The sequence below is a fragment of the Acomys russatus genome, chromosome 1 (genome assembly GCF_903995435.1).
Source record: "Acomys russatus chromosome 1, mAcoRus1.1, whole genome shotgun sequence".
Taxonomy (NCBI): Eukaryota; Metazoa; Chordata; class Mammalia; order Rodentia; family Muridae; genus Acomys; species Acomys russatus.
In genome coordinates this window covers 23,546,138-23,571,905 of record NC_067137.1, presented here as the reverse complement: position 1 = coordinate 23,571,905, position 25,768 = coordinate 23,546,138, and the positions used below count along the sequence as shown (strand labels likewise).

The window sequence follows — 25,768 nt, the reverse complement described above, 5'->3', positions numbered from 1 at the left end:
CATCTTTATATGGGTGTGGGGGTGGGGGGATGGGGAATAAGGGGGCAGAAGGGGTGACAGGCAAATGTCTAGAGCTCAGTTGTTCCTCTTATTAAGGCAGAACAAGATTCTTCACTTAAAGAAGGGATAAAGCCTAGAGGCCAGAGGGCCTGGCAGACTCCCTGCCCTGTGGGCTGGTCTGTTTTTCAGGGTTTAACCCTCACGGTCTGTGGGCACAGTATCTTTCCAGCCATGGTGTGGCTGGCCTTCTAGGGCTTCAGTCTGACTCTGGAGTGAGACTACAGCATTCCTTGGCTGTGGATGGCCTGCCACAGGTGCCCTATTCCTGGCAGCAAGAACTGTGGCTGGTAAAGATGTGTAGAGGTGGCCTGGATCAAAGGCATGATCTTTGTCCCCCCTCCTGCTTAGGGCAGGGATTGTTGGCTGGACATTCCACTGACCTTGGTCCAAAGTCCAGAGCACAGGGTGAAGTGGGTGAAGAGTCCCTTACCCTCTGTCCCTGTTGGCCAATGACTTTTGGGATTGTGTCCGCCTGGATCCTCCCTAAGGATGGGACCAGTCCAGCCCACTGAGAAGCTGTAACCAACAGGGTCCTGGCTGTCTTAGATCTCTCAGGACCTGCCTGCTGTCCTGGCCCAGCACAGCAGCCACTAAGGAGACACTCCAGGCCATGCTCAGTGCCTCTGATACCAACTTCTGTGACCTTGGTCACATGGCAAGACCTTGATCTTTCTCTTCAGGGTATGAATTCTTGTTTAATTTACAGTGTTGTCCTTGTGGCCATCCGCTGTCCATATGGACTCTCTGGGTGCATGTGTCACTAACTAGAGGGGGGATCAAAGAGACCAGTACCATCACCGTCCCACCCACGAGTCCTCTATGTAACTGGAAGACACGGGGCTGTGAGTCTCCTAGTTTGTGCAGATGTGATGTAAATTTCCAGCATGCAAGTGACTCAACTCCAGGATTAGCTCCAAAGTCAGAAGCAGAGGAGTCAGAGTCCTGCACCCCTGCATGCGTCTGTGCTCATGTGTGTGCATGTGCGTGCATGTGAGTGTGTGTGTATGTGCATGTGTACTCTTAGTGTATGTATATGGATGTGTGTGTGAATGTGAAAGCGCGCGCGCGCGCGCACGCGCGCGTGTGTGTGTGTGTGTGTGTGTGTGTGTGTGTGAGAGAGAGAGAGAGAGAGAGAGAGAGAGAGAGAGAGAGAGAGAGAGAGAGAGAGAGAGAGAGAGAGAATTGGGTGTGTATGAGTTGAAAGGCAGGATCTCTGGCTACTAACCTTGGCTGTACCACTATCTTGCTTCATGGTTTTGAACCTATCATTTCTTCTCTGTGAACCTAGTTCCTTTTCTCTGAAAGCCAGGAGCTGGTCCTCTGATTTGAGCACCCTCTCCCACATGCATTATCCATTTCTCTACATCCTTTGGCAAGGCAGGTAGGGGCAGCTGGAGGGCTGTTGTTGGAGCATCACAGGAGGACACTGAACCCACCTGCAACTGGGCTTGTGACAGATAAGGAGCCTTGATCTCGTGCTCCTCAGCGGCCAAACCTTTTCTAGTGTTGGTGACAACTGCCAGGCGGTGCCCAACAGGATGAGTGAGGACACATACTTCACCCATCCAACCATTAGCCTGGGGCCCAGGCTCAGCTTTGCTACCAACCCACTGCCTACTTTTGGACCAGTGAGCTGCTCTGAGCCTTTTTCTGACTTGGTGCATAATGAGCTTTGCTTATGTGTTTCATATTGTTACAGCTGTCAGTTATAGATGGTTTACAAATTATTTAAGCTTAAAATTTACTTGCTTGCTTATTCCTTCATTCATTTATCAAGGATTTTATGTAGCCCAGATTGGCCCTAAACTCCTGTGTAGCCAATGATGACCTTGAACTCCTGAGCACTTGCCTCCACCTCCTGAGTGTTACCATCCGAGCTATGCCCACAGCCCCTGGGAATATACTGGGGGATAAGAGAGAAAGATGGTACCTATGTCTCTACCAGTGATATTGTGGTATTCCAACAGTGGGTGCCTTCTACAAAATTCATTTGACCAAGATCTACCCTTCTCTTCCTTCTTGGTGTTTTGGGACAGGCTATTTAGGCAGGCTGGCCTCAAACTCATGTCAATCTTCCTGCCTTAGCCTCCTGAGTTGGGGATTACACTGGGCTCAGCTAAGTACCTTTCCTGTGAGTCACTGGTTGCCTCCTTAGAGAGGAGCTGTCATTGCTTCCCTCTTTTTCTCCTGGCTCCCATCCTGTTCCCATCGATGCTCAATCACCACCCTGGTAGGAACCTAAGACATTTGTTCCTGCTTTCTCTCTAGTGTAGGTTTTCAACTTCTGTTTTCCTGTGTCTCTCCGTGTAGGCAGCCTCAGAGGTGTGGAGATGGGGATTGACAGGGTCTGGACACGAATATCCCGGGTTAGTGTTGTGCCCTGGGGAGCTCTGGGTGGCACTGGAGTGCAGGTCCCCTCTAGGAATCCCTGCAACATGTTTGTGATGTAGGCCCAGGCAATGTTCCGAGTAGGGCAAGGGCCATCATCTCTGTGTCCTGCAAAGCACTGCCTAAGAAAGAACAAGTGACCTTTTGCTGGCCACTGCTGACCTCCAGAAGGACCCACCTCTGCTGATGTTGCATTTCATAGAGCTAAGAGAGGCAGGAGCTGTAGGCCTTTGAACTCTGATTGTGATAAAGTACTTGTAGGAGTGGGTGAGCCAGGGTTCTGCTGTGTCCACCATGAGGCCAACAACTACCAACGAGCACATCCTAGGACCTGCCTGTCACTGCAAGGAATGGCCAGAGGTGCATCCCAGGGAGGCTGGCTGCATCCTGGAGAGGGCACAGGTTTTCCTTGAACCCCAGGCCCTCTGCACAGATATGTCTCGTCTCTCTAAAGTTAGTCTAAGTAGGAGGAAGGGAAGATTAGAGAAGAAGTCCCTGGCCCCACGTCCTTGGTGCTCCAGTGCGGGTCAATCTGAAGATAGCAAGCTATCGATGGGTAAGGGAAAATCAACGGAGTGAGTCCCAGCTAGCATTTATAACAAGGAACAGAATGGACATGCACACACTTGAGTGTGGTAGGGTGGTTGTGAACCATGATGTGCTGAGAGATTGTGGTGCCAAGGAAGGTATTACTGTGGTTCATGCTCAGGGAAGCCTGGAAGTCACTGGCTAGCTGATTCAGGTGCTGGCACCAACTGGGCAGGTGCAACAGCTTTCTATATATCTGTCGTGAACTCTGAGGTCCGTTCCCCCTCTGGAAAACATACCCTAATAAAGAGTATTTGTGATGTGCCCATCTTTGAAAGTGGTGTGTGTGTTTGTGTGTGTGTGTGTGTGTGTGTGTGTGAGTGTGTGGTGCATGCATGTGTTTGTGTGTGTGTGTGACTGTGTGTGGTGTGTGTGGTGTGTGTGGTGTGTGTGCATGTGTGTGATTGTGTGTGTGTGTATCTGAGTGTGTGAGTGTGACTGTGGTATGTACGTGTGTGTGTGTGTGTGTGTGTGTGTGTGTGTGTGTGTGTGTGTGGTGTCTGCTGTGTCCATCAGGCCCCTGGGGCAGGCACCTCTGCTGAGGGAGGTGAGCATGTCATTTCTGGAAGCTAGGGTATGTTCTGTTTGACTCTGCAGGCCAAGGCGGGGAATCAGCAGCTTTGCTTCTTATCCTAGCCTAGGTTGCCATTCACAGCTGTGTGACTCAGGGCAAGTGACTTGCCCTCGTTGGCCTGGTCTACTTATGTGCAGAGGGAGGAAAGGACCCAGTCATTGCTAAGGTCCTGTTCTCATAGTCTGTCCCAGAATGATGTTGACGAGTTCTGGATCATTTGTGAAAATTTCAAGGGAAGCTGGGGTGGACTCCCAGGTTTCTGCACAAGGCTCCCAAAGCATCCTTGATAAAGGGGAACCGAGTAGCCACGTTTGTAGACACTGGTGGGACAGGGTGAGTGGACGGCTGGTGACCAATGACAGAGGAGCGGGAGCCAGAGGCTGGTGTCCATGGACAGCATTTATTAGGCGCCATTCTCAGTGTGAAGACAGGTGGGCAGGAGCTGCTGAGGGGGGCCAGGGCAGCCACAGCCTGGGGACGTAGGGGCTGCCCGGGTGGGCGTGGGGCATGTCACCCACACATATTGCATATTCTGTGGCAGTGTGCCCAGGCATAAGGCATTGGGGAAGCAGAAAGGCTGCCTGCAGTGGGAGGGGGTGAGACAGGAAGTGACAGTGGCCTTCTAGTTCCCTAGGCAAGACCCTACAGGAGACCAGCAGTCCCCCATGCTCAGACCCCTAGGGCCACTCTGCTGCCTTCCCCACCCTCTCTGTAACTTTGGTTGTGGCTCCCTCGGATCTGACGGGACTTGACCCCTCGAGGGCAGGGTCACACACAGGACAGAGGCAGCTGGCACTGCCTCCAGCCCGACATAAACACAGACAGCACCTCTCCAGCTCCACTCCCCCTTGGCGCATGGGCCAGCTCTTCCACAAGGACATGGGATACACACAAGCCAGCTTCCTTCCTCCTAAGGATCTCTAGGGCCTGGAGGACATGGTGGGGCTCTCTCTCTCTCTAGCTCCCCAAATGGTCAGGGTGGCCTGACTCAGCAGTATGGAGCTAGGTCTGGGGTCAGTGAGTAGAAGGCAGCTCTGAGGGGGTGGTGGTAGTGTGGGAGGTTCCCCCCCCCCTTTTCATGGTGCTGGGATGACACTTGGGGCCTCAGGCACACTAGGACAGTGCTCTACCTCTGAGCTATACTCAGAGCCCCCACGTACCCTTCTGTTGTCCTAGGCACTGTCCCACCTCCACCTTGCCCCTAGCAGCAAGCCAACAGTCGGCCACTTTCCACCTGGGTAGCAGGTGGAGGAGGTAGAGCACATATCAGGGTCCAATACCTTCTTTCCCCCAGACGGGTGTTCCTGCCTGCAGTGGAAGCCTTACTCTAGCAACTTAGGATGCAGGTACGCTGGCTTCTAGGCCAGGGATAATGTTCCAGGACATACCTGTCAGCTGTCTGGGCTGCTCTGCCCAATCCCTGAAACTCGCGAGAGTTCCAACTCCTGGCTTTCAGTCTAAGGGACCCAGTCCTGCTTGCCTTGGTCCCAAGGACTTCCCTGCTTGTGAACAGAGAGACAAGGGTTTTCCATTGAGAGCCGCAGTCTCTGGGCTAAAGAGTAGCAGAGGCAGAGGCCTGGCCATGGATGGCCCTGGCTGGGTCTTTTGATTCTGGTTTACGCCCCAGCTCCCCACACAGCGCCAGGGCGCCCCCTGCAGGGGCTTTGCTTCTGAGGGCGGGCTGAGTCGGAAGGAAGAGCACTTGGACTGAGAACAAGCCTGCAGATTCTCGTTTACCTTCAAGACTTGTGTCACCCCGGGCAAGTAAAGTTTGTTTGTTTGTTTGTTTTTAAACCTGTTTTCCTCTTCTGAAAAAATGGCCATAAGAACTGCCCAGGTGACTTAACCAGAGTGTTAGTACACTCAAGTGAGTGAGTAGGTAGGACAGGGTTTCGGTGCTAAAAATCACTATAAATGGAAGAGTAGTTGAGCAGCAGCGGCAGCGGCAGCAGCAGCAGCAGCCAGGGACAGCAAGCGGGAGTCTGTGTTTTAGATTCCGAGGGCAGTCCTGAAGGCTGGAGTCTCCCAGGAGCCCTGAGAATGTTATCAGACTCCAGGTGGATCACCTGCTACTGACGTGGAACTCCACAGCTTCTGCACTCACTTCGCTTAACTCTATGGCCTGACTTTTTTTTTTTTTTTTTTCCTTGCCCTGCCCTCTGGGGACTAGCTTTAGGGACTGCTGAGCTTTCCTTTTTTTTTTTTTTTTTTTTTTTTTTTCTTTTTTTCCTTTTCTTCTTCCATACCTGCATAGCCATGCAAAAAACAGAAGGTAGTGGACACAGAAGGCTTGGAGACATGGCTGGGATGAGAGAGCAAGGTGGGACTGAGTGGAGGGTAACCTGGACAAAGACACCCTGGGCTGCTTTGGAGAGCCAAGGGGAGGTATAAGTAGAGATGGAAAATAAAAAAACCCAAACAAAACAGAAAAACAAAAAACCGGAGAACATTAGTCCCCTCGGAGGGAGGGGTCTGGGGCCCAGCAGGGCCTCTGAAGACTGGGCAGCTTCTCCGCAGCTCCCAGTGGCTGCTTTCCCCGCCTCCTCACCGGCCAAGTTTCACATTTCTCGGAATTCACGGGCTCTGATGGAGGCTCCAGGGTTCCTCAGAGCCCGGCCTCCTGCTGGCTGTTGCAAGCCACACAGTTGGAGATCTGGGGCTGGGGGGGAAGAATAGAGGTGGTAGTGGTGCTGGGTGGGGACTTCCCATGGGGCCCAGAGGCATCTTTGGGGGGGGGGGGACTCCTGGCCATTGCCTGCGGCTTCTGCAGGCAGGACCCCCTCCCTACCCCGCTGGCTCACAGGTGCTCCAGGCCTGGTTGTGGTTCACACCGAGCTCCTGCGCTTCATGAGGCTGCGGAAGGTAGCCAGGCTGTGCAGACCCGTAGACACCGAGCTGATGGCGGAGTGCTGCGTCCCGCTGCACAGGCAGGGGTGCGAGGGCGTGTCGCTGTAGCGGCCGCCACCTCCTGGCGACGAGTAGCTGTGCTCCACGCACGTGTCGGATGTGGAGAGGTCCCGCGGGATGATCATGGGGATGGAGTACTGCAGCTTCTCGCGGCTCTTGTACCAGAGGCACGAGCACATGGACTGGAAGTGCAGCACCTCGGCATAGACATTGCGGAAGCCGCTGCCACCGACACCCACGCCCATGCTGCCCGCGGCCGCGGGGCACATGACTGGGTCACGGGGACGCACGCCATCGCCCAGGCTACCGCTTAGGCAGCTCAGGCCACCCAGGCCGCCCGCCTGGCCGTTGTGCGTGAGCAGCGCGCGATGCTCCGCGTCACGCTTCTCGTCCTCGGCGTTCATGGTCATGAATCGGAGCACCACGAGGTTGAGGAAGGCGCCGATGACCGTGAGGCCGGTGAGGATGTACACGAAGCTGAAGGCCACGTACTGCGGCTGCGTCTGCAGCGCCTGGTCCTTCTGCAGCGCCACGTAGTCGCCGAAGCCGATGGTGGTGAGCGTGATGAAGCAGTAGTAATAGGCCTGGAAGAAGGTCCAGCGCTCGTAGTAGGAGAAGGCAGCAGCGCCGATGCACAGCGTGCTGATGCACGACACGAAGCCGATAAGCACCATGTTGGCCATGGACACCTCGGCATGCCGCATGCCCAGCCCCTTCTTGGCACGGTGCAGCAGGTACCTCACTAAGGTGTTGATGCGCTCACCCAGGCTCTGGAACATGACGAGTGTGAGCGGGATGCCCAGCAGCGCGTAGAACATGCAGAACACCTTGCCTCCGTCTGTGCTGGGTGCCGCGTGGCCATAGCCTGGAGAGAGTCGGGGAGAGAGAAGAAAGCACATGCTGTGGGGCTGGCCTGGCAGGGGTCCCTCCTCCTCTGCCTGCATCCTCCCTTCCCCACCTTGCTCCCTACGCTCTCCATGCCCCTTTCTTTCTTAGCTAGGCTCTCTGAATATGAAGAGCCGGCTGGCTTTTTGTTTTGTTTCGTTTTTTGTTTTTTTCCAGACAGGGTTTCTCTGTGTAGCTTTGGCTGTCCTGGACTCACTTTGTACACCAGGCTGGCCTCGACCTCACAATGATCCGCCTGCCTCTGCCTCCCAAGCGCTGGGATTAAAGGCGTGTGCCACCACTCCCGGCCTAGGCTGGCTTTGAACTCACCGCATTGATCTACCTGCTTCGGTGCACCTTCCAAGTGCTAGGGTTACAGGCATGCACGAATCTGGCTACTGAGTCTACCTTTCAACATGTGGGCACATCTGTGTCCTGTGCTTTGGGTTAACCTTTTGTATGTAATGCCAGAAGGCAGAGACTTCCTAGGTCAAAGTGCCATGAAGTTTAGCAATCTGAGTTTGAACTTGAATTTGCTTTCTTGAAAACATGAGTGCATCTTGGGAGGAGCTGGCTCCTGGTTCTGCTGGGGAGATGGTCATCAGGCAGCTGACTCTGTGTGTGTGTGTGTGTGTGTGTGTGTGTGTGTGTGTGTGTGATTGGCAGTCAGTCAGTTGAGAGCATGCTTCTTGTTTAAGACCTGTGGGCTCTGCCGCTCTCCCTGTACTCTGTGGGCCCAGTGCCCCTGCCTGTGAGGACAAGTGGTTAGATGTAATGGCTTCTAACGTGGTGAGTCAGAAGGAGGGAAACTGAGGGACACATGGCTTCTGGGTGGTTTCCCCGTTGCAACCAAAGCTTATGGGGTATGTGTGTGGCCACTGGGAACTTGCAATTTCCCTGAGCAGCTGGCCTAGCAGTGTCCTCACCCCCAGCTGCGTTAATGAGTATTCCAGGGTTTCCACCTTGCTTGAGACTGGGGTCTTTCTATGGATTTTGTCCAAAAGTAGGCCGTGTGTGTGTGTGTGTGTGTGTGTGTGGTGTGTGTGTGTGTGGTGTGTATGTGTGTATGTGTGTGTGTGGTTTGTGTGTATGTGTGTGTGTATGTGTGTGTGTGTGGTGTGTGTGTGGTGTGTGTATGTGTGTGTGTATGGTGTGTGTGTGGTGTGTGTATGTGTGTGTGTGTGCGTGTGTGTGTATGTGTGTATGTGTGTGTGTGGTTTGTGTGTATGTGTGTGTGTATGTGTGTGTGTGTGGTGTGTGTGTGGTGTGTGTATGTGTGTGTGTATGGTGTGTGTGTGGTGTGTGTATGTGTGTGTGTGTGCGTGTGTGTGTGTGTGTGTGGTATGTGACATTGCCCTTGGCCAGGCAGGGGTTCCTGACACCAGCAAGACTGTCTCTATGGTCATCTCATCTTCTCTCCATCTTATACAACTGTGTGTGAATCTGTCACTGGCGAGCCAGGCAGAATAGACCTGACCCTCTGAGCTGATCATCAAATGACTGTAGAAATTTCAGCCCTGGGCTGGGTATAGCGGTGAATGCCTGTAACCACAGCCTGTGGGAGGCTGAGGCAGGAGAGCGAGAGTTGGAGAGGCAGTCTGGGCTACAGAGTAAATCCTTCTTAAAACAATAACAGCCACAAAATCTTCCTGTCTACCTAAGGGTAGGACCTTGGATGGGAACCTTGAGCATAAATTCTGGCCTTATCACTAGTGGTTTTGTGACCTTGAACAAATGACTTTCTCTTTATTTGAAAGTGAACTCTTTTGTTCTGGCCACTTGCTTTTCCCACCAAGCCAGTGAGCATAAACGCTTCAGTTTTTATTTAAAAAATTATGAAAATGAAAGAATGCGGGCAAGATTTCCAAGACTTTCTCTTTTCTGGGTCTCAACCAAACACTGTTTCTTCCAGGCAGTCTTCCTGTGTTCCTCCTAGCTGAAAGTGATCAGTGTCTAATTTGGGTGGTTCTGAGAAGGCTCACCTATGAACTCTAGGGCCCACAACTATATAAGGCTAAACACTAACTTGAGGAGGGGGGAGCCCTGGTGAGCCAATAATGATCCCCTCTAACTTCTACCTTCTGAAAGAGTTTTTAAAAAGCACGTCATGACTACATTGCAGGATGGGGTATTGTGAGTGCTGCCTGATATGAGTTCAGCTCCTCCTATATATAAATGTATATAAATATATAAAAACATTTCTGAGCCTTAGTTTTCACATCTGTAAAATGGGACTAAAATGTCACAGCAAGGGCTTTGGGGGAATAAGTGAGATAATGGATGTGGTGCACTTAGCCTAGAGCCTGGTACATCTCAAATGCCCAACAGCAGCTCGCTGATTAATAATGGAGGAGGTGGCAGAGAGCTCGCACATTTCCAAGAGATCGCCAGGCTTGGGAGTAGCAGCGTTCCGGTAGAGCCACCTCTGCCAGCCTCGGAGAGGCCTGGGAACAGATGTTTGGGGAGTGAAGGCCTCAGGACTGTCCTTAGAACGTCTCCCTGCCCCCAGCGTGGCATCTAGCCAGTGGTTGTGTCCCTTCTTCTGCCAGGGGCTCTGCAGTTGAGCTGTTGAGCCATGGTGCCTGGCCCATCCGCACCCCAGCAGGGTGAGAACAGATTGTGCAAGCCAGCTCGGCCCCACAGCCAGACCACAACTCACCTCGACAGCTGGGCATGCTACCAGCTAGCACAGAGTCGTCTCATCCTGTTCTTCTCTGTCCCCCAGACCAGCAATCACACAGTGCACAGACCCCCGCTCCTCCCTGGATATGACACTGGGGCAGAGCTCCACACCGAGCACAGAGCATGGTTATGACTCAGGCTGTGTGACCCTGGGCAAATCTCATTCTGTCTCTGGGCTTTATTTGCCTTATCTGCACTTGACGTCCAGAGCCATGGCCTAAAGCTGTTATTCCATGCCCTAAGCACTTGTCCGAGCCGCCTCAGGGAGTAAAACAGACAAATGCTTGGGGAGGTCTTCTGGAGCCGGTGGAGTGCAGAACTGTGAGGGGCCCTTGAAAACACCTATGTGTTTGTGGAGCTACCCATAGCCACCCCTACAGGAAGGAACCCTTCTATACCATCCATCTACCCCTCACCAACTTGCTCTGGGTTCCGTTAACAGCTACAGCTCTTCAGGGAAACCTAGTGCCCACTTGCCGGGCATCCTTTGCCTCCAGAGGCTGCCTATGAAACAGCTCTTCTGCTCCACCCTGCTGGCTATGGCCCTCAGCCCCTGCCCTGGGCCCTCACCTGGCACCTAGAAGTACCTGTACCTCCCCCACAGTGCTTCTCTCCCCTACATTCTTCTGCTTCTGCTCAACTCCCCACTCCTGGGGGGTGTGCAGCACTCAGAATCTAGCTTTAGCTATAAGTACACCCCCAACTTGGTAACTCAAATTGAGTGACTCATCCAGGCCTGACCAGGGGCAGAGCCAGTGCCTGACCTTGTGGGGTAGATGGCTAGGCTGGCCCTCGCTCCCTACCACAGGCCAGGCTCACTAATCAAATGCTCTTACCCTTACAATAAAATGTTAACTTGGCCCTCATGAATGTCCCCCAAGGTCATTCTTGTGGCTGGCTCTGTTTTACAGGTGGAGTTGAGATGTCTTGGAGGATTCGTTTGAGTTGGCATTCCTCACTCTGTATTCATGCCATGCCAATAAGGGAAACCGAGGCCCAGAGAGGAGTGTATTCCACGTGAAGCCTCAGCCTCAGGCACTATCTGGAGGCAGATGAGGCACAAGCAGGAATGGGGGGGGGGTGCTGCTGGGAGATGCCCTAGAGAAAGACACTTTTCATCCTGGGGATGAGGGCGAAGAAGGCCATCCCTTTGTCTGTCTTATTGTCACTGGGAGAAAGGGCAAAGGAGCCACGAGGACCCACTGACGTGGGTGCCTAGCTTGGAGGACTGCCAGCTAGGGTGGAGCCAGTCCCAGGGGACCCTGGACTTCTGGGAAGTCACCGGGAGTTTGGCCAACCCTGTTGCGCCCCCCCCCCTCCCACCCCAGCAGCAGGGAGGCAGCGTGCCTAGTTTGGCTTTGCAAGGGAGAAGGTAAAAAGAATTACCCATTGCTGCCTCCTCGAGTCTCTGGTTGGGAGGGGCCCTGCTAGTCCCTCTGGACACCAACACACACAAGGGCTGCTCTCTGAGGCTGATTCTTTTTGGCTACCATCTCCCAGTACCTGTTGGTCCAAACAGCCAGAATGCACCTTTTGAGCATAGACTCCAGCGCCTGCCTCTCTGAGCACCCAGCAGGCCTGTCCCTGTCTTCTCCTCTCCCCACCTCCCATCCTGAATCCACCACCACAGGTATGAATCAAGCTCAGTAATCATTTGGTCCAGCCCTTGGGTTGTATGCATAAGCCACAGAGGAGCGGGGAGGAAAGCAATCTGCTCAAGGCCTACAGTTGGTAGGTGACGTGACCAGGCCTGTAGCCGCAGATGTTTGATTCGGAGACCAGTGTCTTGGCTGCTGCCAAACATGTTCAGGTACAGCCAGCGCTCTACCCACCCATTCAGCCAGGGCTGGCAACTCCTCATGGCAAATGACTTAGCTAAGAGATAGGTCTCTGGGCACAGAAGCCACCAGGACCAGCAAGATGGCTCAGTGGATAAAGGTATTGGCTGCCGAGCCTGATGACCTGAGTTTGAGTCCTAGGACCCACATGGTAGGAGGAGTTCCTCTGACTTCCACACATACACCATAGAACATGCGCGCACACACACACACACACACACACACACACACACACAGACATACTGAATAAATGTAATAAAAATACCTTTAAAAATTTAACTACAGAAGCTGTGGCTGGACATAAATGTTAATTATTAGTATAAATAATTTAGGGTATCAAGAAACTAAATGATGGTATTGAAAGCCTCAGGCCTCCGTTCTCTTTTCTTCCTGGTGTCAGGAACTAGCACTGGTTGTAAAGCTCTGGCTTTCAAGCCGGGCGTGGTGGCGCACGCCTATAATCCCAGCACTCGGGAGGCAGAGGCAGGTGGATCGCTGTGAGTTCGAGGCCAGCCTGGCCTACAAAGCGGGTCCAGGATAGCCAAGGCTACATAGAGAAACCCTGTCTCGAAAAACCAAAAAAAAAAAAAAAAAAAAAAAAAAAAAAAAAGCTCTGGCTTTCAGAGACCTGGGGAGCCTGGAGGGGTTGTGTCCAGCTCTCCCTCTTAATGGTTCTTTTTCTCCCTGTGGCCTGGCTCCTCCCACTCAAAGCAGAAATCTAAGCATTCGATAATAGCCTGGTTTTGGCCACCTGCTCCCCACTGGCCCTGGGAGCAGTCAGCCTGCCTGCCTGCCTCCTACCCTTGGCCTAGCTAGTCCCAAGGTGGGCTCTTAGCCAGAGCCACAAGTGGAGCAAAGTGTGTGGAGCTGGAAGGCAGGAGGCTGGGGTCTGCCCTGAGCTTGGCTGTAACTCGCTCTGTGTCTTGGGCCATCCCTTCCTATCCCTGGTTCCTACCTTGCCATTTTTTTACTCTCCTGAATGTCTTTTAGTATTTTCTCCGTTCACTCACCCACTCATAGGATCAAAGCTTCCATTTGTGGAGTGTCGATCAAATGCAGTATTTTACTACACGGAACAGTCGCCAAGTAGATGATTGTTAAGATGTTAATTAGTTTATTTCCCCCATCAAAATCAATTAAGAACACACCTGCCAATCAGAACTTCAGATCAGCATGGGATAATTGATTCTGTGAGACTGAATCAAGTTATCCTTAGATGTTGAAAATGCTGCAGGCAGGCAGGCTATCTGCAGTTCAGGGAGGCAGAAAGAGCACAGGATGAGCAGCCAAAAGCTCTTAACCAGGCCCAGTAACCCTCTGAACCTCAACTTACTCATCTTCGAAATGGGTACAGTGACATATTGACTTATTATAGTTGTGGGAATTCGGCGAACTAGTAGATTCGAGATGTGATCATTAAAGTCCCTGGTGCACCCCCCCCCCCCCGGCCCTCCGCCCAGCGTCCTGTGATCAGTGTCTCTTATGGTTAATTTCCTCAGACACCAGCTCTGTGGTCTGTTAAGGACTGGATAAGAAAAGGGTTGTTTGACTTAATTATATTGAGGGAAATAGGGACCAAATAGGGTTTCTCATCCCGTGACCTAAGTGTCGCAGGGTCACACCTGTCTGGGTCCCTATACAGAGCTGGGAGAATGTATTATGTATCACACGCGTTTGATCGTGGAACGCTTTTCTCACAGGGCTCATTGTTAAACAGACGTTCCTCTGAGCACAGCTTGGGAGGTGCTCCTCTGCCACATCAAGAACTTCTGAGGCCCTTCTTCCAGGCCACTCTCTGACTCTGAGTCTCTGACCCATCTCTGGGCAGATTAGGACCTTGGCAGTTCCTGGCTGTTACCCTGTCTCCTAGCCGACTTGCTTATCTAGAGTAAATATGGCTCTGGCGAGGGCTAATGTTTGTCCCGGGGAAGATGAATGAGGTGACCTGTGGTCTGAGGCACCCAAAGGCTTTGTACACTGGGTTGATGCTGGAAAAGGGGGGCGGGGAGAGGATGGCCTGGGGGGGGCCTGCTGCCTGAGCTTTTTGAGCAGAAGGAAGTGTGGTCTCTGGGGAGGTCTCTTTCCAGCAGGTTGGAGAAGGGATACTGGAAGGCCTGCTTGCCTGTGGGTGGAAAGGGGCAGTCAGGCTTGAGCCACAGGTACCCGGAAAAGGGCCTTTGGGGACTGTGTCCCTCAGAGCACAGTCTGGGGACAATGGCAGTGTGGAGACATGACACAGGATCAGAATGGATGCATTAAAGGATATGAAGTGGAAGGCATTGGTGCCCAGGCCCTGCTCTGAGGGTGACGGGAGGGGTGGCTGGCCTAGCAGACATTGCAGAGAGCACAGGTGCTCTTCTGCCCTCTGGGAGATCCACTCAGACACCATCTCTGCTAAGAAGCTTCCTCAAAGCACCACAAGCCCCCATCCTCTGCTTTGCCCACACCCTCCTTTTTGTGCACTCTTTCCACAGAGGAGTCTGTAGGGCTCTGAACCCTCAGATGGTGGTTAGTCCCTTTGGTTGCATGCATAGGGCCTGGTGGGGCAGCTGGTCAGCAATTGCTGTTCTACCCGGAAGGCCTAAGTTCTAGAAGGTAAAGGCTCTGGAGCCTGTGTAGCCTGTGATGCTGACCCCACAACTACTCACCCTCCAAAATTCCTAATTACAAGAAAAGGTGGCCACCTCAGGATCTTTCATTGACTCTTGGCCCTGGCCTTTGCCGTGCACCCCTTCCCCCTTCAAAATGAGGTCAACTCTGGGCCCCTAAGTAATCCACTGCCATAGCCGTAGCTGTGGCTCAGCCTAAAGCTAGGTCCGCAAAGCCACAGGACTGCAGGGAGTTGGATGGGGGTGGGCATGCAGAACTTGGTCTGGGGTTTGTCACTCTTCAAGCCAGAACTCCTGGAAAGACAGTTCTGCACCACGGCACCCATCTCTTCTCTCTGCCCTGCCCCTTCCCAGGGCCTCTCTGTCCCATCTTGGCATCTCCATTTTCAGCGCCTGCCCCTCACTCTACGGCAGTAGCTCTCCTACTGCCCCTGTCTGACTTCCTGGCTTTCCCCTTTCTCTTGAGCTGTCTCCCACCCAAACAGGTGTCTGTCCCTGTTACTGACTGGGGACCTCTTAGGCAGAAGAGCTCCCGTGCCCCACCCCCAACCTCCCAGGCCCAAGTGGAATGGGGAGTTGAGAGGGAGGGTGCTGGTGTCATGGAAAATCCCTGTAGCAGCCAAGGTCAGTGTTTGCAGACACAGTCTGGCCTGCAGCCAGGCCCGCCTCAGGGCCCAGTTCCTTTGAGCCATCCCCCCACTCACCCCCAGGCTGCCTTTCTGCAGGAGCCTCCTATGTCTGGAGCAGAGGCTTCAAGCAGGGGCTTTGAGGGTGTCCCTGCTGCAGTGTGGAGCATTGGGTGGCTCAATGCACCCATTTTACAGAGGAGTAAACTAAGGCCTAGAGGGAAGCAGAGGACCACACCCATACCACAAGTCTCTGACAGAGTGAGGACTAGAATATACTGGCTTACACTCTCGGCTTTTCCCTGTGCTGCAGAGGGGAGCAGCCTTGTTCGTTCCACCAGGACAGGGAACAGCAGAGGCAGGATTAGCCGTGCCCTTTAACTCAAGGGTAGCTTGCAGTTGGACTAAACTCAAGGTTGGGGAATGTGGCCAGGAGAGGTAGACCAGATGATCAAACCAAGGTCCTTGATCTCAAGACACTTTCTACTCAGAAGTCAATCAGATGACATCCTTCAGCGGAGCACTTTAAAGGTTCAGTGTTTCCCCCAAAGCAGAGGTAATTACAACGTTCGCTATTGAAATGCACGGCCAGTTTGGGGAGTTGGTTAAGGCAGGGGCAGAATGAGGCATGGAGGTGAAGAAGCCCAGCGGGGCTATCAGGGAGGACTTCTAGGAGGTGGCATTTGTCCGGACCCCTGAAGGGAAGAAGGAAGATACAGGGTTCCCACACAGGGAGCTATTGGAGCTGAGATGTACAGGAAATACTAGGGGCAGAGAAAGTGGCCCTGGTGACACTGCTATCAATAAATAGGGACCAGCAGATTCTCCCAGAAAAGCAGCTTTATATATACAGCAGATCCTTAGAAATGCATCTGCCCAGGACCCTGTGGTACCACTTCCAGGAATCTCTGCTGGGAAAATAACCAGAGATCGGAGCAAAGATTTATGAACACGGATGTTTATAGCAGCATTTTCATTGTGAAAAATTGTAAACACTCCAAATGGTCACCAATAGGCTTTAGTTAAACATATTAAGGTATATTTATGGGGTGGAATATTGTGCAGCCATTAAAGTGCTATTCCTGAGGAGTCTCTTACATAGAAAACCACTGTATTATGTCAAAAACAGTAGGCACAATGCTTTCTGTATGGCAGGCTCCTATCCTCAATCTATAAAGACAAAAAATGCATATGCATAAACACAGAGGTGTAGCAGAGAGCTTACAGAGTTTGTCTGTGGATAATGAGCTTATTATTGAATTTATTTTTTTTTCACACAGTTCTACCTGTTCTATAGAAACAATCCCCCCCCCCCTTTTGGTACTGAGGGTTGATCCAAGGACCTTGCACATGCTAAGCAAGCTCTCTACTACTAAGCTATACCCCCAACCCTCACTTCCCCCCCCCACTCTCATTTTTATAGGTAGAAGCACATTAATAATAATAACAACAATAGTAATTTATATTATTATTAGTCAGGGTCTTACCACATTGCTCAGATGGCCTGGGACACCTAGGCTTAAGTGACCCTTCTGCCTCAGCCTCCTGTGTGCTGGGACTACCAGCATGTACCACTGTGTGGGTCTAGTCAGAGTGATGAACAGCTAACAGCAGCATGGTCTTCTTGGTGTTCTTGCAGCAAGAAGTTGGATTGAAAAGAGGGGGTTGTTTTGGTGGGCAAGGGTTAACATTTGCAGAGCTCAGGGGCAATGGGCAGCCCGTGGAAGCTCCTGAGTAGCAAAGGGGCAAATGGCCAAAGGACTATTCCTGGGAGTTTTCTCACATAGCTAGGTGGAGACGGAGTGGGCACAGCAGTGGGAGACTGGGAGCAGGAGGCCTCGTTTGGAGTCCTCAGCATAGCCGGGCTGACAAAGGCTCAGGCCTGAGCTAGAGGGGAGCAAAGAACTGAAGGGTTTAGGAAGGGATGGGGGAGGAGATGGAAGGGATAAGGTGTGTAGGGTGCCTCTGCAGTCAGAGGTCAGACTGTCAGCTACATGAGGGCAGGGGCCTCTGTGTCTTTTGTGCCTTGTGCCCTTCTCACACTGGGGAGCATCTTGGACAGAGCCTGCCTCTGAATAAATCCCCGACGTTGGAACAGGTTGAAGACAGGAGCATGCAGTATGGAGCTCTGGGGGACACAGGAGGGCACTGCTACATGGAAGGACAGACACTTGGGGATCCTAGGAAAGCTAACTGTTCCTTAGGCCCGTGGCATCTCTCTCAGGCCAGCCACTGTGTTGTGACATAGGCCTGTGGCCCATCTGTGTCTTAATGACCAGATGGACAGCTATACCTTGTGGTCACAGGCAGGACCCTGGTTCTCCCTGGGCTCTGAGGGCCTTTTATTGGTTATGGAAAAGCTGGGAGAGGTGTTCTTAGGTTGATCAGCATCTATGGTTCTTGGCTCTCAGAGGAGCCACAACTTCTAGCCCCAAACCAAAGAGAGAGCAGTGGTCTTAGCAGCACTCGTCCAAGGGCCGAGGGGATTCTTGGGGCCTCAGAGCCATCACTGGGCCTCTGGCTGCACACCAGGCCACAGTCAGCATTGTTCAAATGCACAGGAGAGGAGGGAAGTCTGAGTGATCCTGCTTTGAGTAGTAACAGTCCCTGAAGTGTGTGTGTGTGTGTGTGTGTGTGTGTGTGTGTGTGTGTGTGTGTGTGTGTGTGTGTGCCTGCAGCCAGAGGCTCAAATCCCTGCTCTCCATATGTACCACCCCTAGACAGCCTCCCTTCACAGCAGCTTCTCAGCGTCAGGGGGAGGCAGCCACCAAGATAGGCTAGAGCCTTTGGGAAGTCCTGTTGGTCCCAAGTTTCCTACTGTTTGCCAAACCCCAAGGCACCCAGAGTTCTATTCCTATTACTTCTAGTCCTACAGACTTGTCTTCAGGGCCTTCAAGTTTCCCCTCCGTTTGCTTCCTTACCTCCAGATACTTCCTAGACGTGTCTCATCTTGGTCTGTCTGGTTTTGGGGCCTCTGGAGGGGGAAGAAACTTGGGTTTCTCAGTAACTTGGCCCTGGTAATAGCACTGGACCCAGCCACATTTATTGATTATTTTGGTTACAGCTTTACACACATGCATGCACACACATATTCACACACACTCCCACACATACACTCACACTCATACACAGTCACTCACACATTCACACACATACACACTCATTCACACACACACACTTCCATACATATACACTTACTCACACATGTACACACACACACACACACACACACACACACACACGTTCATCTTTTCAGAAATTTTACAAGCTGTGGATTATCTCCACTTTCTAGATGAGAAAACTGAGGTGCTCATATTAGCATCATGCACTGAGTTCTGGGGAGCAGTTGGGGAGGGTTTCCAGGGAAGGAGATGATGCTGAAGGGCTGGATGATTTATCAAGGCCATCCAGGTCAGTGACAGAGCCAGGTCTTCCCAGGCCACACCCTATTTTTGTTTCTCATATCAGTGACCTCCTGAGCCTCTGGGGTCATGGACCAGGGTCCATGGGACATCTGAATGGAAGCTTCATAAACTCTAACACAATTTCAGGGGAACGCAGCATGAAGGGGTGCACAAGTAGCAGGCACCACCACTCCAGCCTTCCCCACCTGCAGTGGGCCCCAATCCCTCCACTAGCCGGGGCAGAGAGCAGGAGGTGGTAGGCTGATATTTTGGGGGAGCTCAGTGTCAGTCCTGGAAAAAGACACTGACCTCTGGCAGAGGAAGCCTGGGCACTTGGGGAGGCTGGGCAGGAAGCAGGCACCCCAGAAGGCTGTGACACTTGGCCAATCTCAAGAACGTCAGGTGGAAAATCGGTACGACAGGCATGGCTTCATCCCCTTAGCTTGCTGTAATTGATTAGCTGAGCCAACTTTCCTTTAGCACCTATGACTTTGTACCGGGCACTCCATTAAGTGCTTGAGGAAGGATACAGAAATGGGACAGCCAAGTCATGCTTTTTGAGAAAAGGCTGGCCAGTCTGCGGGGGGTGGGGTGGGGGGACCAAAACGCAGAGAGCTGCCCTAGGAAGTACCAAGTCAGTGTCGGGGATGGGGACCCATCTTGTGAAGGTGGGACCAGGAGGCCAGGACAGGGAGTCAGAAGGTACGGCACCTCTAGTGGCTGAGAATGCAGAATCTTCTGCTCCTTCGGCCTCTGGAGATGGCCCCGGACACCTGTAAGCAGTACCCAGGGCCAGGGTGAACATCTTCTTTAAGAAGCCTTCCTCTCGCTCTCTTAGCCCCTGAGGAGCCCATCCTCACCTCCTGTGCACTTGGCCTTCCTTAGTGACAGTGGCTGGCATGGTCTCCCTTAACCACACGCAATGGCTGCTTTTACTTCACACTGCCTGTCTTATGGAGGCATGTGGGCACAGTGTAGCCCTGAACACGTAAGGCCTTGGGGAGGTGGTTAGGACCCAGGCTTGGTCTGAATTCTGCTTCCTCTCCTCCCCGTATGTGGCTGAGTCTGGGCTTGCAGCTGGGAAGGAAGAGGGTGGAATGTGAGAAAGAAGGAAGAAAAAGGGAGCATACTGGCCAGAACACAGCCTAGGTGTGATGGCTCATTTTAATTGTCACCACGACACAATCCAGAATGACCTGGAAAGGTAGTCTAGCTGAGGGGCCATCTGCAGGGATTGTCTTGACTCCTTTGAGGTAGGAAGGCTCACTCATTGTGAGCGGCACCATCCCTTGGGCTGAGTGCAAGCAAGCAAGCAAGCAAACATGCATGCATTTATTTCTCTCTACTCTTGACTGTGGACGTGATGTGGCCGCCTGCTCCAAGTCCCCGCAGTGATGGACTGCAGCCTGAAACCAGGAGCTAAAACAAAACCTTTGTGATGTGTTTTTCAGGGCAACAGAAATGAAACTAAAACTCCAGGATTCTCTGCTCTCGGCGCCAGGGAGTCAAGCGCCCTTTGTCAGCACCTCCACTCCTTACCGTGACTCCCTGTCCAGCACCAGCTCTGTTCAGATGAGGGAACTATGGAAGGCTCATATGAAAGTGAACAGGGTTAGGATTAAGTCTTAGTCTTTGGGGCCTTCAAAGTTCAAGACTTTGACCACCCAGGGTGGCCCCCTGGGCCATTTATCTCACTGGCAGAATGTGGATATTCTGTCCAGCAGAACTTTGGTTATAAGCCCTTCAGCAGAGCTCAAGAACTGAAATACTTGGTTGGAGAGCCCGAGCACCCTGTGTGCCGTAGGTGCTCAGATCGCATGATGCTAGGAGAGCGTGTCCTGTCCAGAGCTGGTCTCTCCTGAGCCTGGTCCCTGCTCTCTGCCTCTGAGGAGTACACAACTTAGAGGCCACTGGGCCCTTCCTCCCAGACATCAGCCTCTGGGAGTTCTCATGGGCACTCTGAGAGGTTTCAGTATGGCCCTAAAGAGACAGAGCTGGAGGGTGAGGTGGAGCTCAGGTCCCAGGGCCGGAAGAGGCCATCCGTGGAAGACTTGGTGGGGCCTCAGCTCTTTCCTACCTCTCTGGGATGGCCCTTCCTGCAGTAACACCAGTTTAGGGAGAGTCTAAGCAGACTCTCTTTTTAATGTCATCTTGGCCCAGGACACAGTGAGCTTTTGTGCCAGGTAGGGCACAAAATCTGAGAGGACTACTCTATCTCTATGAACTATTGTTAGGGCTTCGGCTCATTCAAGGACTGGATTCAGGGGCTGGGTAAACTGGGGAGCTGAAGATTTGAATCTGAGCTGAAAGCGTGGTGAGGCAAAAGCATAAGCAAATCGGAACTTGGGGCCGCAGGAGCTAGAGCCTGGCTGAACAAATTAGAGACAGGGGAGCTCAGCCTGTAGACTGGAGGGAGGGGCCTGGCTCTGGCTGCTGGCCTATGACCTTGGCTAAATGCCAGTGTTTCTCTGTAGGAGTTCTCTTGCTTGCCCTGCTCCAAAGAGGCCCTGGCTGAGTTCCAGGCCGTGCAGATGGGAGCACCAGCCCTACATACTACACCCAGGGTTCCCTGCACGGTGAACACAACAGCAGGGCCTGGGAAGATTTCTGGAGACCCATATAGGGGGTATGTAGCACTCTACAGTGGGGGTATTCCAATGCCACTGCTCTGTAGCCTCGTGAAACCCCAGGGCTGGGACAGTGTCCATTCTACAGCTAGGGACAGGGTCCCTGGAAAGGTCAGTTTCTCTCCCCGTGAGGGCAGCAGCTTCTCTTGTCACGCAGACTGCATCTTTGGTCCCATCTGACTGAGTGGCATTGGGGTTGGAAAGGCTATGTGGAAAATGTCTAGTTCAAGGCCTGGCATGTGTGTGTTGGAGAATCTTAAGACATAGGAGATAGTATTAATCTGTCTGTTCCACCACCCCTCCCACCACCCCCTCCCCTCTGCCCCAGATCTGAGTTGCCGCTCCCCACACAGAAATCTCCTTTCTCCCTTGAATTTACACAATACAGTGAAAGGGTCCAGGTTCAGTACACAGGCTGTAAATCTGGGATCCAGCACACCCTTATCTGGACCAGCTACTTCCTGAATCTCATAAAACCCCAAGCTGGTCTGCACCAAGGGTTTCCCGGCAGCTTTGCCCTGGAGCAGCACCATGCTTTCCTGAGCACTTGCTCGCAGCCTGGAGCGTGGCTGCAGCCTGGAGTTCCCTCCCTGGTCGCCTCTGCCCTCCCAGATTAGAGAGGGGGCTGCTTCTTCTGGCACACCTTTTCCCGTCCCTCCGCTGATAGAAGGGCACCTTCTGTCTTCCTTGTTCTCTGCCAGGCATTGCAGTGTGGGTGGAGGCAGGTCCTCCTCATGCTGGCCCACTGTGCCTGGTGTCTGTGGCAGAATCCCAGCAGATGCATGCAGGCCAGTCTTGATGGATGGCCTGGGTACCGGGAGAGGCCTTGGGGCAGCCTTTCTATATCACCTGCTCTCTACTTCCCTTCCTGGTCATGGCTAGTGGCCCAGACAGCACTGGGCTGGCAGGGAATTCGGGAGCAGATGCCAGGAGCTGTGAAGGGAGGCTTTTCTTAGGCTCGGCACCCTCCCCAGGGCTCAGGAGCTCAGATCGTGGAGGTTGGCGTTGCGCCTGGGAGAAGAGGGACTCTAGGCAACAGGGACTTCGGCCTGCAGCAGCAGCTGCTGGAACCTTCTTTCCCTTGAGCCAATCTGCAGATGTGGGAGCCTCTCCCTCAACATTCACTCATGCATGCAGTGCATGCATGTGCACTCATGTGTGCGTGCGTGTGTGTTTGTGCGCACACACACACACACACACACACACACTCATGCACATGCATGCTGCTGCACATTGCCTGCCTCTGTGTAGCCTCTTAGCATGACTCTATCCACCACTCAGGGCAGAGTACATGAACCAGATGAGCTACAGCGTGAACAGTCTCAGGGAAGCAGAAACTGTGCAGCAATAAATGCCCCATTACCTCTACTTGAAGGCCATGAGGTTTGGGGGCTTCTTCCTCCTCTAAGTGCCCCCCTCCAGTCCAAGGGGACACAGGCTCTTCTGAGAGGCTCCACTCTATGGGAACACACTTCCCTCATCCCTATGCCCCTTTGGAAATGCTCTTATGAAGAACGAGATTAGGGGGCTCTGGCTTTTCCTTCTCAGTGCCTGCTTGGAGACACTGCCTTTCACAAAGAGCCCAGAGGCAGACACTCATGCCCGGTCTGTCTCACCCAGGCTAACTCCTGCTTTCCTGGCCTTTCCAATGACTTTCCTTAGCCACCTGTCTTTCCGGCCACCCATCTCCACCTTGTTCATGAATTGGGCCTAGGCAGCATCTAACAGGAGTGACTTCCTGGCTCTTGTGGGCTATTCACGCAGCCTAGTTATACCTGTGTGTCCTGAGCTTGCTTTTTATGGTGCCAAGAGCTCCAACCCAGCCAACCTCCCTAGGACCGGGCAGCCTTGCCCAGGACCAGGCATCCTCCTCCAGCTTCTGCTTACAGTGTTCTCTGGCTCCGTCCTTTCCTCTCCCAGGTCCCAGGGTAGGATCCAGGCAAGCTGACTTTCTCTGCACTTGACTTTATTCAAATGATTAAATGCTTCTGTCATCATTCCTCCTGCCCAGTTCAAAACAATACGAGCTAACATTTATACAGTGCTTATACGTGCCAGGCACTGCTCCGAGAAAGCTGATACATGTTCCTCATTTAATCCCTGAGCAATCCTATTCAGTAGGGACTATTATTATCCCCCATTTAAAGATGTGGCAACTAAGCCACAGAGAGGTCGAGTACTCGCTCAAGGTCACACAGCAAGCACATGGTGGGGCTGGACCCTCTCTTCCACTGTCTCCAAGTGCCCTGCGTTGGGAAATGAGAAGAAAGGTCTCTGAGCAGGCGCGTGAGGGGTAACCAGGAGCACACTCATTTCAGGAGAAAGGACTGCGAGGGCTCTAGTGGGAGAGTGGGGGGCACTCTGCTCACATGAGAGTTAGTCACCACATCCCCTGTTTGTTTGTGGCCCACTCTTGAGTGCTTTGACAGCAAGCGAGACATGTGTCACTATCGCTCGTTCCACTGAGAACCGAGGAGGCTGAGCCCTGATGGCAGTGCGGCTTGGTCAAGGTCATCCTATGCCTGGTGTGGAAACTTCCCAGGGTCGGGTGCCTGCCTGCCTGCCTGCCTGCTGCTGCTGCTGCCCTAGGCTGGAGCCTGCGTTGTAGTATACAACAGAAACTATCCCATGAGGGGTCAGGGAACTCTAGCTCTCGGTGGGAGACACTAGGGGAAGGGTCTCATTTGCCCGGCTCCGTTCCTGGCCCAAATTGGCACGGGCACCTGGGAAGGGCAGCCGGCCAGCCACGTGCCAATGTTACTTTAAAAATAAACCCGGGAAGAACGAGGCTTAAAAATAACCCTGGGGATGTGTGAGCAGGCTAATTACTACTGCAGCCCCCTGTCAGGGCTGCAAGGAGTGATCCGGGCCTCTGTGGCGTCTGGGTGCTGTGTCCTCTCTGCTCATAGTTTCTGGCTTGTATGCCAGGGAGAGGCCTTTCCGAAGCAGCCTCGGGTAGATAGGGGCACAGGATTATGGAGGGCCAGGTTTGGGTCCCTTTTGGGACATTGTGGATAATGTCTTTAATTTCAGAGATAAGTAGTGAGGACGTACCCAAACCTGGCACTCAGGGTTAGGGCCGTGGAGGGCACACGGTCCTAGTGGTGGCCACAATGTCTCCCTTGATCTCACATTGCCTTTGGGCAAGGGCTCTGATGTCCCGAGCCTCTCCCCTCGCTGAGGTGGGCGTAGTAGACAGGCAACTGGTGTTACTAGTGACTCCCTATTTCTGATAACCACTTTTCATCTGTTTAATTTTTCCACTAAGGAAAGAGTAGAGGGCCCTTCTGGCACATCTGTCCTTGTCCCTTAGCTGATAGGAAGGCACCTTCTGTCTTCCTTGCTCTCTGCCTGGCATTGCAGTGTGAGTGGAAACAGGTCCATTGCTGATTGCCTCCAGAGACACCCTTGGGTCCCCAGTGCTGGGCTGGGGTTGGACTAAATCCCAGGCTCTCTCTTTCTCAGTAGGCAATCAAGGCAGGATCACACTCCTGTCCTGCAGGTTGCTGTTTCCTAAGGCTCTTGGATACTCTTCCCGCCCCACCCCATCCCTCACAACTTGTGGCATAGGGTACAAGAACATCCTACAGTGACTGTGAGGGACAGGTATGGCCTCCAGTTGAAGACGCATATGACCGAAGATGACAGGCATGCAAGGAGCAAAGAGGGAAAAACAGCTTTCTCAGAGGAGGGAGGCAGAGGCCTAGACTCTTGGGAGCTGACAGGCAGGGTGGAAGGATAGGGATGGTGGGGAGGTGGGAGGGCACAGAGCTGGCAGGTTGTAAGGGAGGGAGCTACTTAGGAAAAGCTGCCATGGCTGGGTTTCCCAAGCCATAAACTTGTTTGGCCTTGGGATCGTTTGCATAATGGACCACAATGAAACGAATGACCACTAACTACCCCTGGGCTCTGCAGGAGGTCTGCAAAGCTTTGGCCTGTAAACCGGAGGGGCTGCTGTGCTGCCATGCCACACCCCTCTCCCCACCATCTCCGCCCCCCACCCCACCTGCCTCTCTTCAGATATGACCCCTTGTTCCAATTCAGCATCTACAAGGTTAGAATATCACCCACCCCCAAGCCCTTCCTTTCGTGTGTGCCTGGAAGGAGCTGCAGAACAGGACACTTCATGGTCAGTGTCCCTTTGACCACGATGGTGACAAGTCCACTGGCTCTCCCTTGTGGTCTCCTGATTCGACCTCCCCGAGCAGCTATGGGCAAGACTGACTGTGCTGTCTCTTGGAATGCTCCTTCTGCCTTTGGGAAACCACTGTTTGAAGTCCATCCCTCCTTCTGTCTCACAGCCAGGGCCTTGCCCACCCTGCTTAAGCTCTTTATCACTAAGCCACACCCCCAGCCTGTGGGTTTCCAAGATAGTGTTTCACAGTTAGTCCAGGCTGCACTCCCCCTCTCAACCCTTCTGCCTGCACCTCCCATTGCTGAAGGTTCCACCCTCTGTCCCTCTGGCCTTTCTTGCTTGGTCTCTCATTTTCACAGGAAGGCTGGGGCATTCTGCCGTTCCCAGCTGCTCTCACACAGCACCTGGTTTTCAGTATTACTTCTGTTTGTTGGGTTTCTGTCCT

General features: G+C 52.9%; 1 protein-coding gene and 1 long non-coding RNA gene across 2 annotated transcripts in view; one reads left to right on the top strand and one right to left on the bottom strand.

The window, feature by feature from the left end:
* Positions 1-514: 514 nt before the first annotated feature.
* The window catches only part of LOC127212169 (uncharacterized), a 37,179-nt gene continuing 11,925 nt past the window's right edge, over positions 515-25,768 (top strand). Inside the window, exon 1 of the long non-coding RNA XR_007833531.1 lies at positions 515-741. This is a non-coding gene — a long non-coding RNA (uncharacterized LOC127212169). The remainder of the gene's footprint in view (positions 742-25,768) is intronic.
* Kcnk3 (potassium two pore domain channel subfamily K member 3) overlaps positions 6,278-25,768 on the bottom strand; it is a 33,596-nt gene continuing 14,105 nt past the window's right edge. The window contains exon 2 of the mRNA XM_051172225.1: positions 6,278-7,382. Coding sequence (XP_051028182.1) covers positions 6,436-7,382 — 947 coding nt within the window. The 3' untranslated portion in view covers positions 6,278-6,435. The remainder of the gene's footprint in view (positions 7,383-25,768) is intronic.